This window comes from Atractosteus spatula, chromosome 27, assembly GCF_055471065.1.
Source record: "Atractosteus spatula isolate fAtrSpa1 chromosome 27, fAtrSpa1.hap1, whole genome shotgun sequence".
Lineage (NCBI taxonomy): Eukaryota > Metazoa > Chordata > Actinopteri > Semionotiformes > Lepisosteidae > Atractosteus > Atractosteus spatula.
Window position 1 is genome coordinate 5,886,980 of NC_142732.1, and position 15,026 is coordinate 5,902,005.

At 36.1% G+C, this 15,026-nt stretch overlaps 2 protein-coding genes across 5 annotated transcripts; one reads left to right on the top strand and one right to left on the bottom strand.

The window, feature by feature from the left end:
• Nucleotides 1–130: 130 nt before the first annotated feature.
• Nucleotides 131–11,843, bottom strand: nf2b (NF2, moesin-ezrin-radixin like (MERLIN) tumor suppressor b). 4 transcript variants are annotated; one of them, XM_088906739.1, is made up of 18 exons: nt 11,712–11,843; nt 11,028–11,135; nt 10,588–10,713; nt 9,795–9,917; nt 9,263–9,346; nt 8,746–8,814; nt 8,216–8,298; nt 7,866–7,941; nt 7,186–7,323; nt 6,979–7,053; nt 6,774–6,887; nt 5,764–5,886; nt 5,459–5,676; nt 5,185–5,287; nt 4,502–4,638; nt 3,970–4,129; nt 3,365–3,439; nt 131–1,686 (listed from the first exon to the last, which is right to left on the bottom strand). In XM_088906739.1, exons 2-17 carry the CDS (start codon nt 11,115–11,117, stop codon nt 3,404–3,406), a joined length of 1,755 nt encoding a protein of 584 aa, XP_088762865.1. In that variant the 5' UTR covers nt 11,118–11,135; nt 11,712–11,843; the 3' UTR covers nt 131–1,686; nt 3,365–3,403. The 4 variants fall into 4 exon arrangements, with proteins under 4 accessions (XP_088762865.1, XP_088762864.1, XP_088762866.1 ...); XM_088906738.1 differs by lacking the exon at nt 3,365–3,439; XM_088906740.1 differs by lacking the exon at nt 131–1,686 and having other exon boundaries at nt 3,269–3,439.
• A 594-nt stretch (nt 11,844–12,437) lies between these two features.
• mrps17 (mitochondrial ribosomal protein S17) lies at nt 12,438–14,976 on the top strand. Its single transcript, XM_088906883.1, has 3 exons — nt 12,438–12,553; nt 13,000–13,140; nt 13,500–14,976. Exons 2-3 carry the CDS (start codon nt 13,018–13,020, stop codon nt 13,806–13,808), a joined length of 432 nt encoding a protein of 143 aa, XP_088763009.1. The 5' UTR covers nt 12,438–12,553; nt 13,000–13,017; the 3' UTR covers nt 13,809–14,976.
• Nucleotides 14,977–15,026: the final 50 nt, after the last annotated feature.

The window sequence follows — 15,026 nt, forward strand, 5'->3', positions numbered from 1 at the left end:
ACTTTACAATCTTTCTGGATTTGATTAAATAACCAGGTATCTTAAAAGGAGCTATAGAACTTCTTCGGTGAAAGCATCGGACTGATCTGAAAAACTCTGTGGAACATTGGAACACAATCACAACTCCGTGTAACTTTAAGGCACATTTTATTTGAACAAAACAAGTAGATCACATGATATTGGGCAGTGCTCCTTTTTACATATTCTGTAAAAGAAACCAAACGAGAAAAAATGCCTAGTCACAAACAGGTGGTGTGGTAGAGCTCCCTGTAATGATGTCATGTTCATTAAGATCAATAAAGTGTTTAAAATCTGTTCTTTAAGAAAATATGCAGCAATAAGTCTTCAGAAAAAAAGCATTAAAGTACATTGTAAAGCCCGTGAGGTACTTTCTCAGCCTATGCTAACATGAAGTTGTTATTCATTAAAACATGAATTTTTAAAGTGACAATTCAAAAAAAGTGTAGTTGTGGAAAACATAAATATAATAAATATGGGAATGCATAGGAGAAGTAGTAGTGTGTGGGAAACTAAGGTCATATACAAACACTGACTGGACTCTATGGTCCATACACCCATACAACAGCAAAATAATTCAAACAACTCACTCTTCAGTTCTGCTACTTATGTATGTTTTAAAACAATACCTGGTGAAAACTGGAATTTGATCTCAATCCTGAGTACATGGGGATTTAATTATTTGCCCCTTGTTAAGCCCTGCTATTATGTCAACTGAAAGGCTGTTTTATCCCAGTTGCATGACAATTGTGTGCTAGCTACATATTTACATCCCAGTTTGACATATGCTTAACCCATGCCCACTTGTCCTACATTAAAGTTTTCCATGGTGTGTGAACATTACAAAACGGACTGCTCACTTACATCCCTTCTATGATCAAACAGAAAGATAACACATCATTCATAAAAATAAAATGAAAGTGAGAAAATAAACTTTAAAACCTTTTTTTTTTATATAGTAGCATGTGCATGGGAAGACGTGAAAGCAATGAACAATTTGTGGTTGAAGTAAAGCACTGGATCCAGACCAGCATGTACTGGAACGGTCTTTAATGGGCTCTAGAGGGCAGTGTTGCCCAGCTCGCAGAACTGATAACAGCATACTTAATCGAATTCAATCTTCAACTGAGCCTTTGTTAAAAAGGAACAACTCATAACAAATGTACATTTGATCTGGTAAATCAATGGCTATCAACTAATCATACATGTGAATATCTCTGAGCCAATAATAATCTAGATTCTTGAAAAGGAGAATGCATGGTTACTATATGTCAAAGATAGAAAACATTTTCTTGAAAACTATTTAGAAAGTCCACTTGTGTTCACACACACATTTTAGTGTCTGGAATAAAAGCTTGGAAATGTTCCCAATACAGTAACATAATGAGGAGAAATCAGCAAAAATCATCTGCTTGTACAGTGTAGTGGTAAACAAAATGAAAAGTTACTAGATTAACCCAGTCTAGCTGGGCTTTACTTTTATAAAAAATTAAATACAAGAAATGCATATTCAACTTTTCTCAATGGTCAGTGTCAGTTAATGTTTATGCAAATCCTCCATATAATTATAATATAGAGCTTCTGACTGCACTATGTCCCACAAGTCCATTTAATGTGTTTTTAGACCTCCTCCAAGAAGGACATTTGAGCCATATAGGATGAGTTGCGCTGAAAAAGAAAACATATTTACTGTTATTGCTTTAATGGATTGCATATATACTCTAGTAAACCTAATCCAAACCTGCAATGAAAACTCAGTGCCTTTGGAATCAAGTTAGCTCTTCTCTTAACGTGCCAAATAAGGCAATTATTTGGCACGTTAAGGCAGGTTTTCCTAAAATAAACCAAGTTTTAGTAATGCTCTTTGCCCATTTTAATGACCCCTCCAATAATACAATAAAACTACATGTGAATCTCATGTGGTATCAGCATTTTGGCACTGAGTGCAACAATGTAACTGGAATCTGGAAAAAAATCTGGTCGGGGCAGGTCTGGATTGAGGGTGAATAAGACCATGATGAATGACGAGTGGCCATATTCAATGAGGCTTTTGCTTCAAAGTACATGGTTGTGATCAATGGTCAGGAAACATTCATTTTTGCACAAAAATGATTTTTCATTTTCCTCTCTTATAGACGTGGTCAAAAAAACACAACTGGTGCAAAAACCTTGACGAATATGGCTCAGAGACTTAATTTTAAATCGGAACAACAATTCGTAAACGTTCACGTCTCTGATCAATTCAGATCGTATCCCAGGTCCCTGCTGAGATCAGACTGAATTCTTCTGACAAGAGTCTCCCGTGATAAGGTTGGTACGGTAACTAAAATTCCTAACACCAAAACACCTTAGCAGCCTCAGAAGCAAGCCGTCCTTGAGAGAGAAAAGGGTGAAGCACTGCTCAGTCTTTAGTCTAAAAAATATCTTTGAAAAGCAAAAAAAAAAGAAATGTCTGGTCACTCAAGATTTCATATAAAATATATTATACTGTTAAAAATAATGACAGGCACTAAAGTTTTCTTTGTGAGGTTTCGTTAAACTGAGCATCACTTACGATGGCAACACTGATGAGCAAGCAGGAAGCACAGCAAATGTTAAGGCTTGCTGCAAAGCAGCACCCTGAACTGCAGCTAATTAACACGCATCCCAGCCCCAAACGGCACTTTTGCACAAAGACAATACATTTTCTGCAGCGGCAGCCTCTCCATATTGCTTTAAAGCAGTTAATATACCACAGCCCGCAGACAAAAACCAAGCTCCTGCCTTTTCCACGATGCACTGTCTAGTGTATTTTTTAAATGTGCTCTTACAGTTCCTCTGCAATTAAGTCTTAAGTCAGTTAGTGAGCACTTGGAAAGCCCTGTGTAGGCTATCTAGCTACCACTATTTTAATTTAGCAGGATTTAAGGAAGTTCTATACTCAAACATCCATGAGTCAATTAAATCATACAACTTTAAACAAACATTTGTGACCTTACTTTTTTTTTTACCTGACGGCAGTGACAGTCTTTATGCATTTAAACTGGTAACACGTTGTAAATCTGGATCTCAAGCATTATGTTTGATTTTGTTTCAGCTTGAAACCATGGAATTAAGAAATGACACTTTATTTTAATATTGTAAATTCCAGGCCAAATCCTTCTCTCTTATTTTGAGGAACACTTTTTCCTTAATTATCTCTTTCCAAAATAAATGTGAAAATATAAGCAGACTGTAGTTCAGTAACTGCTTTGCTGCTTAGACAGTAGGATAACCAGTATTATTTTTTTGGAAAACTTTGCATAGGAGCTTATTCTCAAAGCAGCCACCATTTATATAGCACTGAACACAGAGCATGGCTTATCACCTCAATAAGGTTTTTGTCCCATAATCTTCCCTGGGGTTTTCAAATGTAGATAACTTCTGAATCATAGTGCCCGACCTAAAGTCAAAGCAACAAACCAGTACACAAAAATTACAAACCAGGAACTCAGTCGTACTCATTCCGACATCATTTAAATTCAACACAGGTTGAAGAACATGATTCATGCAGTTATTACAAGAGGTTCTTTTTCAGTTCACTAACAAGTGTGTTTTAACAGTAACTAGAAAATAAACATGCAGCATTTATATTTAAAACTACATTTACTCTTTTAAATTCTTCAATCGTATTACAGACGTATTAAAATCCATGTCCTAAAATGATGAAAACAGGTAGAAACTGATTGTTGAATCCCAAAACTCTGTCTGGTGTACAGGCTACAAAAAATAATCAGTGTCAGGATTCAAGACTATCAGTCATGGCTGAAGTGGATGAGGAGCTAACAATTTTTAAAAAAAGGTTTCATATTTTTTCCAGATTACAGCTCTGCATGAGATAGCTTACGATACAAACCTCAGTCTGTTTTCAGGGTCATGATAAAGATGGAGTTTTGAACCAAGGACAGTGTGCATTACTGCAGCAGCACTTACAGTACTGTGGGGAAGATAGGCAGGTTCAGGACACGCCCTGGTCTCTCCACGATGAGAGAAAATCCCAGCTTGCTGTTCTTCCAGCTTCAGGGATTCAATTTCGGATTTCAGTTCCTTCAGCTGGTCCTGAAGGTGTTTGCTCTTCTCCATATACTCCAGCCTGCAACCAAGAAATTGCACTGCCCTTCAGGAAGAGAAAATAACCTACTGTATGCAGTATTGCTTTATTTTGATCCCAGGGAACCTTTTTGAGAGCCAGTGTCAGGACAAAGATTATCTCCATCACTAAATTCAATGGGTTACAGAATGTCTAAGGACCATCATATATCAATTTGTGAAATCATGTAAAATAATTTTCCACACAAGAAATCTGGATGCACGTTTATGGCTTTTTTTTTTAAAACAGTTTTGTTTTTTCCAAGAAACATTCAGTCCAGAGGAAAGAAAAATCTCAGAAAACTTTCAAAAACTGAAAAGAGACAACTCCTAGTTATGTGATCATTCGTAATCCATCTGGAACAAAGGCCCATACCTTTCTCTCTCAATCTCCATAGACAACCGTTTCATATCCGTGTCTTTGAAATCGATCCTGATGGATCCGGTCTCCAGATTGAGACCACCGCCATCGGCAGGAAGAGGTAGAGGGGGACTGGAGTATGCCGCTATAAGCTGAAACAAAGCCAGAAGAATCATAGGCCACAGGAAAAAACAATTGCTACGTTAGAATATCTTGTTAAAAACATCCGACAAAATCAAAGTTTAAATACGAGTTTGTGATGACATAATATAAATTTAACATCATATTCTGGCCTAATTAATAATTCCTCACTTACGGTTTACAGAAATAAGAAAGGGGAGGTCATGACACCACAATCCACCTCCTCAAAAAAAATAGAAATGAGATATAGAGCCATTAAGGAGGAAAGAATTTGATATGATGACCAAATATATTCTCATCAAGACAAAACAGAAAAATGAAGGAGAAAACTCCTAGGAATTTCGGCCTGTCCAATTGCTGAGCTTGTACAAACTGAATCCTTGGACAAAGAATTGGATAGTTAAAGACATATTAAGTAATTCTGTAGAGAAGACATTAAGATCTTTAAAGAAAGATTTTTTATTTTGAGATAGATGTTGTTTGAATCTTTTAATGATTTATGCTGATCAAACCACTTGCACATAATCTTTTATAGAAATGAAATCAAGGACTCCTACAGGATAGGTTGTTTTAGTAATGTCTAGCAGCTTCTGCTTGGCTCTTCGTTCAGCATCTTTTGCCTCATTCAGGTCTTGTTTGAGGTGATCTGCTTCCTTCGATCTAGGAGATAGATAAAATGGATTTAGTAAACATTTTGAGCAAGAAGCTCAGGTTTATATCCCAAAATAATTGAAATCACATTTCTATACTAGATGACTATCAGTTCAATAAAATGTGCTCATATCCAATATGTAATACATAATGCTGAGAAGATGTCAGGATCTAGATAACCTTCGCTCAGACTCTTCAACAAGCTTGACTGCAAGCAGCTCTGCCTCCCTCATCTTCTGCTCCATGAGCCTCTTTTCCTCCTTGGTCTTCAAAGCTGTGACCTCCAGCCTCTGCCTCTCCTGCTCGGCCTCAGCAGCCTTGTGCGCCAGAAGCTTGGCTTCTTCCTCGGCTATCTGCGCCTTCTCCGCTAGAAGGTCTGCCGTTTCCTCGGAGCGGATCTGCAGATGAGATCGGGCCTGTGTCAATATGTCGGGATCAGAAGCCCGAGCACCGCGTGCTGTGCAGAGCATCACTGCTGAACTCACCAGCGCTTCGTTCGCCAAACGCGCCTCGTCCTGGATCTGGAACAGCCGCCTCTCCATCTCCTCCTTCGCCCTCTCTGCCTCCTCCCTCATCTGCTTCTCCCGAGCCAAAATCTGCCGCTCCATCTATTCAAGGAAACATGCGGACGCGGGGGAAGATCGCAGGGATCATGCAAACTTCAGTAGTCAGGCGTACTTATCTCCATCAGGTTTTTAACACCACAATTAAAAGGGGACTGTCACAATTTCCCAATTTCTCAGCCCGGTTATTAAACCTCGGAAAGAAAATTAATTAATTGACGTTATAGAAAAAAATGATAAATTTCGAATTAAGCACAAAATCATGAACTTTGTGAAAGTACTGCAAGTTGCCATGTTGTTGCAAACCCGCATTCAAGTTCCCACAAACTGCGACAAGATACGGCCCTTCCTGCTCAGTAGTTTTCGTAATGACTAATGTAATGAGACATACAAGCGAATAAGTACAGGATGTGGAGCAGACATTGCAGAAATGTTACAACGTGATCTGCAAGCAGTTAACGAGTAGCATTTGTTGGCAAACCGTCTCAAAATGGAAAGCAATATTTCTATGGGATTAAGTTTTGCTGCCTCGTTCTGAATTGCAGAACATAACGTTGCGTATACCTGGACATTTGGTCTATTTTGTGATGTCAGTTGGAGATTTTTCAAGTTACTGTATAAATTTTACTTTTATTTTGGTTTGAAATACACTCATTAATGCCGATTCTTTTTAACCCTGAAATATGAAAATCGCATTGCACTTCCCCTTTACAACCAACTCTATTTGCTGGTCTTAACTGCTCTGCTGGACATAACAAAAGATTTTAAACCCAAGATATGTGTAAAGACTAAATATTTCGTGGCTACTTTTTATGTTAAAGCAAGCTGTCACAGTATTGGTCTATAATGTGCGTTTAAAAATGTATATTCAACAAATGACTAATGAGACATATCTGGACCCAAACATTTAATTCCAGACACCAAACTCCCACCTTCTTTCTTGCCTTCTCCTCTTTGGCTTGTGCTTTCATCTGCTGGACCTCGATGGAGTCCACCTTTCTCCTCCTCATAAACAGGTCATGGTTTCCAATGCACAGCTGCAAGATCTGGGTGAGATCAAATCAGATGACGAGACTCACACTTTGTGGCCCGGAAAGGAGTCTAAACATTAGACTACTTGTGTTTTTAAACACATACCAGTTTGTTGACTCGGAGCTGGGAGGAGTAGAATTTGAAAACCTCTTTCTTTTTGTCCAATGGTTTTATTGTGAACTACAAGATAGAGGGGAAAAAAATGAAAAATAAAGACAGTACATGCGGTTTTCAAGAAATGTATATAAAGCAAAAATCCCAGGATAAGTGTTTTGTAGGCCTTATCATATAAACCTACATGATTTATCTCACCTCCTTTTCACTGTACGATATGTTTCTGATTCCACTCCAAGGGAAGGACTTGTTGGGATTCAGTTTGCTGTTGGGGTTGTATATATGAAGACCTTGGGCATCCACTCCAAGCAACAATTCAGTGTCCTTTTTGTTTTGCTATATGTTAACAAAAAACGTAAAGCCTTCAGACAAATCCTCATAGTTTATCCAGCTATTAGACTATGCTTTTACAGCATAACACTATGTACCTTATACAGATGCAGATCATTCATATGTGCAAAATAATTAAATAAGTCTTATATAATCATACATTATACGACACACAGTATGTCAGATTTTATCTGAAGATAGAAATAATAATTATAAAATGCATATTGTTTCCATGTGATTCCATGTATTTAAGAATGTTTTCAGAACTGTGAAAAAATAATGACATCTTTTTCATGTCTAACAAGTGTAGCATCTGCTGCATTTTTTATACTACTGCAGAAATATATATAAAAAAAACTATTTGAAAAATAGTAACAATAGTATAAAATAGTTATAAACGATGGTCTACCTCCTTAAAGGAAAGTGAAAATCTCAGCAATAGGAACGGTTTCATCTCAGTAAATTCAGAACACGACCATGCACACATTGAGGGTCAGAGATGTCCGTCTTACTTTGCAACAAGAGTGCATCAATAAGCAGAGACTTACTGTGATTGAAAAGTAACTGACTCCATACATCTCAAGATCCTGAGCTATTTTTAAATAATCCATTTCAGCTTCATCCCTAAAAAGAAAAAAAACATCCTGTAACTCATTTAAATTTCCTGAGCCCCCTCAAAGCAATTATAACACGGTTCTATCCCTTTAATATTTTTTTCCATTTTAACCCTCACAGGAATATCTTTGACAGCTTTTTTCCAAACTAAAGAAAAATTACACTAATACTATAGATTTGTCTAACCTACAGAGAACATGCTTTTCCACAATTCAATTTTTTTTTAAGGTGGACAGCAATACAAAATTAAAGATTTCTGGAATAAACTAAAATAACATTTTACCTGGGGATTCCTCTGTGTTCTGCATACCAAGCAGTTATTTTCTCTTCCCACATGTCTGGTGTCATCTGATACTGCATCAGAACCTGTGTGTCGTTTGCACAAAGTTTGCATAACAATCATGAACTGCAACACACACGGCCACAATTGGAATGCAAAAGGCTCTCAACGTTAAAAAGTCTCACCACAGCATCATTAATTTGACTCATCCCACATTTTTTAACACTCCATTGGTCATTTATTAAAGGAATATTGCAACCCTTAACATCAGGAAAAGAGATGTATACCAAAACCAGATAGTTTTACTTTTGATCTTTCCCACCTGCTTTTCATGCACTGAAAAATCATCAGTAAATGCATCATTTGTAACCTGTAAATCTAGACAAAGTGAAGAAAAAAATTAAATGTGTTTAAATTGTGGTTGGCGATATTACAGAAAACCTCTTAAGGCATTTTTGGATGATACTTTTTTCAACTACTTATTTAGAAAAAAACTGGCTGCCCTGCCAACCGGTGCTCTTGCTCATACTTACTCGCTTAGGTAACAGCTCGTCTTGTGCCAAAAACCCTGGCTTGTGGAAGTTTGGGTCATAATCTCCATACTGAAAAGAAAAGATCCAGAAATGTTTAATTATGCTAAATAGCACTTGTGTCTTAAGACTGGTATGCCGTGATGGTATGTGCAGTCAACCCTATTTCATGCAAACAGTTTTATACCTCTTACTGCTTTTAAATTGGTGAGGCTCAATAAACTCAAACCTCAAGAAAGAGGTCACCCATTGGGGATATGTTCCATTACCCCTTGAAACTTTCTGAATCATTACAGTACCAACTTAACCCACCTATCATAAATGATTTGTGTTTAACACACAAACATTGAAAATGACTTTTTTCTCCATTACATATAATACGAAATCAGTAAACATTACATTTGGGCACAACAAACAGCAGAAGCTCACCATTGTTATACACCTTAATAGTACACATTATAAGTAAAACATGCAAAACCAGGCAATGTACGACTCCACATTGATCTGCTTTGTGACTCACCTTTGCTTGAACTGCGTAGGATGCCAATAGCACAGAGGCTTCTGGAGAACAGAAGATTTCCTCATCTAATATCTGCTTCTTAACCTGAAGACATCAAACAGGAACGTGAATTTAGCATTCAAAATGGTAAGACTAATCTGCACCATCTGGACTGAGTGTATTTTAGAGAAAAAAGGTTCTTATACAGTTTTAGTTCACTGTGGTCTGTGAAACCAGAATTGTGCTAGCTTTTGAATATTCATGAGAACACCATCACAATCCTGCCACAAAACTATACTCGCTGCATTAAAAGGGTTAGTTTCAACTCATATGCCATTTGTTGCTCTAAACCAGTGGTCTAGTATTTAAAAATGATTTCACATTAGATGGGATCCCCATTGCATTAGGTGCACAGTGAACACGCCCTTTCAAGTGCAGTATTTATGCACACATAGTGTCTAAAGCACGTCAGGATGTGAATTTTAACTTGAAAGAATGAGCAAAAGGATGCAGGTAAAACTCTTGGAAGGAACAGACAGGATATCATTCCAACCTGCAGAAAGAAGAGGTGCTGGGTGATTTCCTGAACAAGTTCCTCCTCCACTTTCTCTGGAAAAAACTTGGCCAGGAAGTGAAAGGTAATTGGGAACTCTTTTGGAACATCTTGATCCAAAACCTAGAGGGAAAAGCATATATTTAATGAGAAGAACTGTCTTATCTTTAGGTCTTAATACTTATGATGCAAGAACACAAAACCCTGATAAACAATGAAGTAGATCAATTGAGAATTCATAGCTGAAGTGCTGGATCTACTGAGTGGTTTATAATCCCAGTCCCCAGAATTTTATTTTACAAAAGAGATGAAAGACAAATAATTAGTAAATTCACAGCTGAGAACTACTCTTCTGTTTTACAGTGCACCAAAAACAATAGGCTTCTTCTATACAAGCTACTTAAAAATAAAGAAACTAGGCTAGCAACAAAAAAAAAAGATTTATTACTCCTCCATCTTTATGGAGGTGCTGTCAATATATGTGTTAGGTTCATTTTACATTTGCTTTATTTTTATAGGAAGGCTGGGAAAAATATCTGAATTATTTGATGGTTTCCAATCCCATTAAACAATTGAGTTTCTTTAAAGTTTTTGTTGTTGGAAACTGATTTTCAAATTTTTGCCAAAGTTATAAGAATTGCTCCCAACGAAACATCTTTAAATCTTGCATTTCTAAACTACTATTGCTCTACTGTTCTTTTCATGATGCACTGTAAAGTTATTAGCAGGATGTGTATGGAGTCTGTTTTTCCATATCACTCTCTCATAAAACCATTAAATAACAAGAACCCACCCGTTTCTCTGGTTTTAGCCATGCATAGGTATCCTTTAATGTATACCTAAGCCCAAAAAACCAGGTCTCTCTCAGGCCAATAGTCCGGCACACCAGATCAAACAAATCTTTCCCTTTCCACTTCACCTGCAAAGGACACAAATAATAAATTAATGCTGGAATTTAGTATTCTGTACCAAGGAATGAGTCTCAAATAAAGTCCAAAATCATCATTAACACAGAAAACACGTTATGAGGAGTGAAAGATGATGCCACCTCATCTTTTTCTTTTGCTTGTGTAGAACAATACGCTACCTCTCTCAAAATGAAAGAACTCCTGCATACTGTGAAAGGCCTTCACACAAATCAATGCGTGCTATGAACTGATGGGACCCAATTAAACTAACAATGTTACCGATACTTGCAAATGATCAAATGTTGGCGTTATGTATATACTGTACCTCACAACTGAATTCCATCTCTGCATCCATGGTGATAACTTTGACTTTAAAAGTCTTTGGTTGTTTCTTCTTTAAGCCCAAGATCGACATGTTTGGATTATGTGCCACCTGAAAAAAGCGATTCATAAAAACACGTTGGTTATTGTTAAATATTAGTACTAATAAACTTAAAACTTAGTGTTATATTTGTTCATAAAATATAGAAACAACGGGAATATAAACACTTACAATACAAATAAAATCGTGCATTTTCTTTTAAGAAATACCCTTGCATTAAAACCTGTTTGAAGGATATTAAGACTACACAATTTAACTGCTTGCTTTCACATCTCAAGTCGGCTGTATTACTCCTGTTCGTTTTTAACGACCAGAAAAGATTTTAATCGTTCGACTGGTTCTTCATTTCTTACTTTTATATTTCTTAAACAAGTTGGTCTTTCTTTCCAAACTTTAAAACAGGAGTTCGTAAACACAGCTGTATTAAAAATATGTAAACATTAGAAACACAAACTCAAAGCAGCCCAAACTTTACTAATCACAACAACTGTACTGAGACAATCTATTTTGACCATATGCTACAACTTTTTAAGCAAACACAAACTTCTATATCAAAAGGCTTATTATATCTTTGAAAAAAAATGTCTAGAGGTTCAAATGAGTACATTATTTTCTGTTTATACAGACCTTTTCGGTAGATCAACAACACAAGGCCAAATCCCCGGAAAAAAGTCCAAGCACGTATCCTGTCCGAACGAAGCAAAAACCGAATGGCTCGCTTTGTACTCAACGCCTAGGTCTTACCCTTAAGCGATGAATATTAACGAAATAAGACCAACAACAAATCAAAGTTCTCCGAAACTCCCATTTCTGGGAAATAAAAGTAAAATTTCAAACCAAATCTCTCAGTATTTTTTAAAACTTCTTTTTAAATAGAGTAACAGCGATTAAATTCTAGAGTTTCGATAAAGCGGCTTTGTTTCACTCTACAGGTGAGAGAATGAACAGCAGGCAGCTGTTTTTAAAAAAAATGCTTGATTTTTTTCAAAGCAATAGATAATCACTGAGGTTTGACCCTATGCAATAGAGAGATTTTTTTTACCAGGCTTGACTGTATTTCTCACGTTTTTATTAATCGCTACGTTAAAATCGTATTGTTGCTAACTTTTTCCACGATATTTGGTAACACCTGAAGTGTTTTTAAAGTATTAGTATTCTATGTGGATGTGTATGACCTGATTGCATTCCACCGCCATTGCATTTTTAAGTTATTATGTTGCTGTATGAACATGATATAATGTCCCATACCGCGTATTTATGCTATGCGTCTGCATACAAATCTCGGTTTTGTTCTGACATTGTTCAATTGTCGCCTCTCCCCTTCCGAGGTGCCGTAGTTTCTGTTTATGGCGTCATCATAATGCGCCGGTTTATCGCAGAAGGCATGGAGAAACAGATTTCCGAATTCCTGACCTTCATAGTTTAATCGATTTTCGTATTTTTGCTAATACTCTATATTTCATTTTAGGGTAAGAAGTTTCGTATCTGGGAAATATTTTTCGTCAGTGTCTTAAAATAGATCATTGTCTTCTAGTTTTGAACATGTGCTTTCTATTATACACTTTGTTTACGCGAGCTAATTTTGCAATAGATTAAAAATGTATATCTTTTGCAACAGATATTTTTTATTCAGAGTTAAGCATTAGCTTAATCTAAGTCACCTGTAGATTTATCAAATTTAGATTATACATTTGCTATATTATAGTGAAATGCTTAAAACACGCTTACATTCGTTATTCTATTATGTATGTGATATAACAATAGTGCAAAAAGTTGTTTTTTTATTATACAAAAGTGTCAGTGTAGGCGAAAGTATCGTTTTTGCTGCTGGTAATTTTCAGTTTGTTTTCGTACAATAAAGACCTTTAAGATACGCGATGGTTTTGACCTTTTGCTGATTTTACTTTTCCATAAGGTTTTGAAAGCTGTCAGAATGTCTGCAAAACAAGCCTCAGTCCACGCCAGATGGATAATAGGCAAGGTGATCGGAACCAAAATGCAGAAAACCGCAAAAGTTCGAGTGACAAGACTTGTATTGGATCGGTATCTGATGAAGGTAAATATTATATATTTGAATCGGTTTGATTTTGGCGACAACTATCGCAAAAAATCTGATGTCTACAAGATAAAAATGTTCTATATATGCCAGTCTCAGTTTAGCAAATGCAGGGATATTGTTTTAAATGTGTAGAAAAAGAATGAATGTACAAACAAAAAAAAACAGATTACAGAGTTGATTAGACGAGGATTTAATGTGAATTAAGTTAAACTAGTGGATATAATTCTGAATAATGATGTACAGATTTTGGTATTGTAAAGAACTTGCATTGACAGTTCATAACAGTTCATAAACTGTGCTGCTTCAAAATGTTAAATTTTTTACATCAGGTTTATGGTATATCATGTCATTCACAGTTCTACAACAAAAGGAAGACTTATTTTGCACACGACGCTCTGGAACAGTGCACTGTTGGAGACGTGGTTCTTTTGAAGGCATTGCCTGAGAAAAAGTCAAAACACGTTAAGCATGAACTTGCAGAAGTCGTGTACAAGGTTGGGAAGGTTGTAGACCCACTGACTGGGAAGCAGGTTGCTGGAAGCCTGTTTTTGGAGCCCCTCTCAGACTCCACAGAGACTACTGCTGAATCTTTAACCGAGAAGCTCCAGGAACTAAACATCACAGCAGCATCAAGCAAAACTCCAGAGAAATCTTCTGAAGTCTGAAAAAGACTGAAAAAAAAATAAACTTTTTTTTTTTGCAATGTGTCATGATGTCCATATCTGTCTTGATCAATTTTTGTTTTAATTTAGTTTGTTCAGATGTGAAAATGTGTTAGCACATTGAAAAGTAAATCAAGGAACAAGCAGAGGTTAATTCCAAGAGGAAAAGTAAAGCAGAAAGAAAAAAAACAATATTTTAACTGCAGTCTTTAGGTTTGGGAAGACCTATCTCCTCTCACTGTGCATTTGTTTTGTTCTGTAAAGCACTCTGAGTAGCCACTTTTAAACGTACTATGTAAAATAAAGTTTATTATTTTTTTATTATAGCTGAGGAACAGTGCCTGGTATTAACATAGGGCTTGAACCCTCGTGCCTGAAGAAGATTCCACAGCTAAAACAGTTTTCTTTTGTACTTGATTCCTTTGAAGCTTTCTGATATACTGTTGTGCAACGCCACTGCTTTAATGTTTAGAAGTTAAAAAATCAATTGTAGAAATGTACCTCTGTGGAATCAAGATTCTTTGATTAGCTATTAAATAAAATTGCATCTTTTTTAATGTGCAAAATTTGGAGCACTGCGATTGTACCCTTGAGTAAGGTATAGTAATTTACACATGCTGACCCACTACAGTATATAGCAAAATTATATAATTCGGTATTCTCCAGATCGTCTTTATAAATGAGAATTCTCAGTTGAGTTATCTGGTTAAATGATGCGCTCGGATACAGTAAGCTTTTTGAATTGTAAATATATAACAACATCATTTGATTTTCGGGACTATGCTGTACAGTAGACTTGCTCTCCTTGGCACTCCCATTCCAAGTAAATGAAATGATTTGAATATTAAAACCTTTGAAGAATACGTATGTTGCATATATAAAATATATTTAGTGCATTCCCTACACATCTGATGGTTTTAGCAAAATAGAAAATCAATTTGGGTTGGAATACAGAATTGTCAACATATAATTGTGATATTGATGATTTATTTGTTAACTGCACTGTTTATATAACATTGTTTTCTCCATTTATGGGAATACTATATATGATATAGCTAGGTTACTTAGGGAATTCCCTGTATGTTATTAGCACAACATTACCATTGTAAATTACATTTCTAATTTTAATTTTAAAAGCTTTTTGAAACATTAAAAGGTATTTATAGCTTCACTTGAGGCTTGTGATCTATATTTTAAGTTAGACTTCGATTTAGTCCTAAT

What these genes read in the sequence shown, in the direction of transcription:
- nf2b (XM_088906737.1), bottom strand. Translation starts at nt 11,117, where the DNA reads ATGTCGATCTTGGGCTTAAAGAAGAAACAACCAAAGACTTTTAAAGTC. An exon ending in AGCTCCGAGTCAACAAACTG is followed by an intron (nt 6,888 to 6,978) that starts GTATGTGTTTAA and finishes GATCTCACCCAG; the next exon opens with ATCTTGCAGCTGTGCATTGG. An exon ending in ATGGAGATTGAGAGAGAAAG is followed by an intron (nt 4,130 to 4,501) that starts GTATGGGCCTTT and finishes TCTTGGTTGCAG; the next exon opens with GCTGGAGTATATGGAGAAGA.
- mrps17 (XM_088906883.1), top strand. Translation starts at nt 13,018, where the DNA reads ATGTCTGCAAAACAAGCCTCAGTCCACGCCAGATGGATAATAGGCAAG. An exon ending in TGGATCGGTATCTGATGAAG is followed by an intron (nt 13,141 to 13,499) that starts GTAAATATTATA and finishes TGTCATTCACAG; the next exon opens with TTCTACAACAAAAGGAAGAC.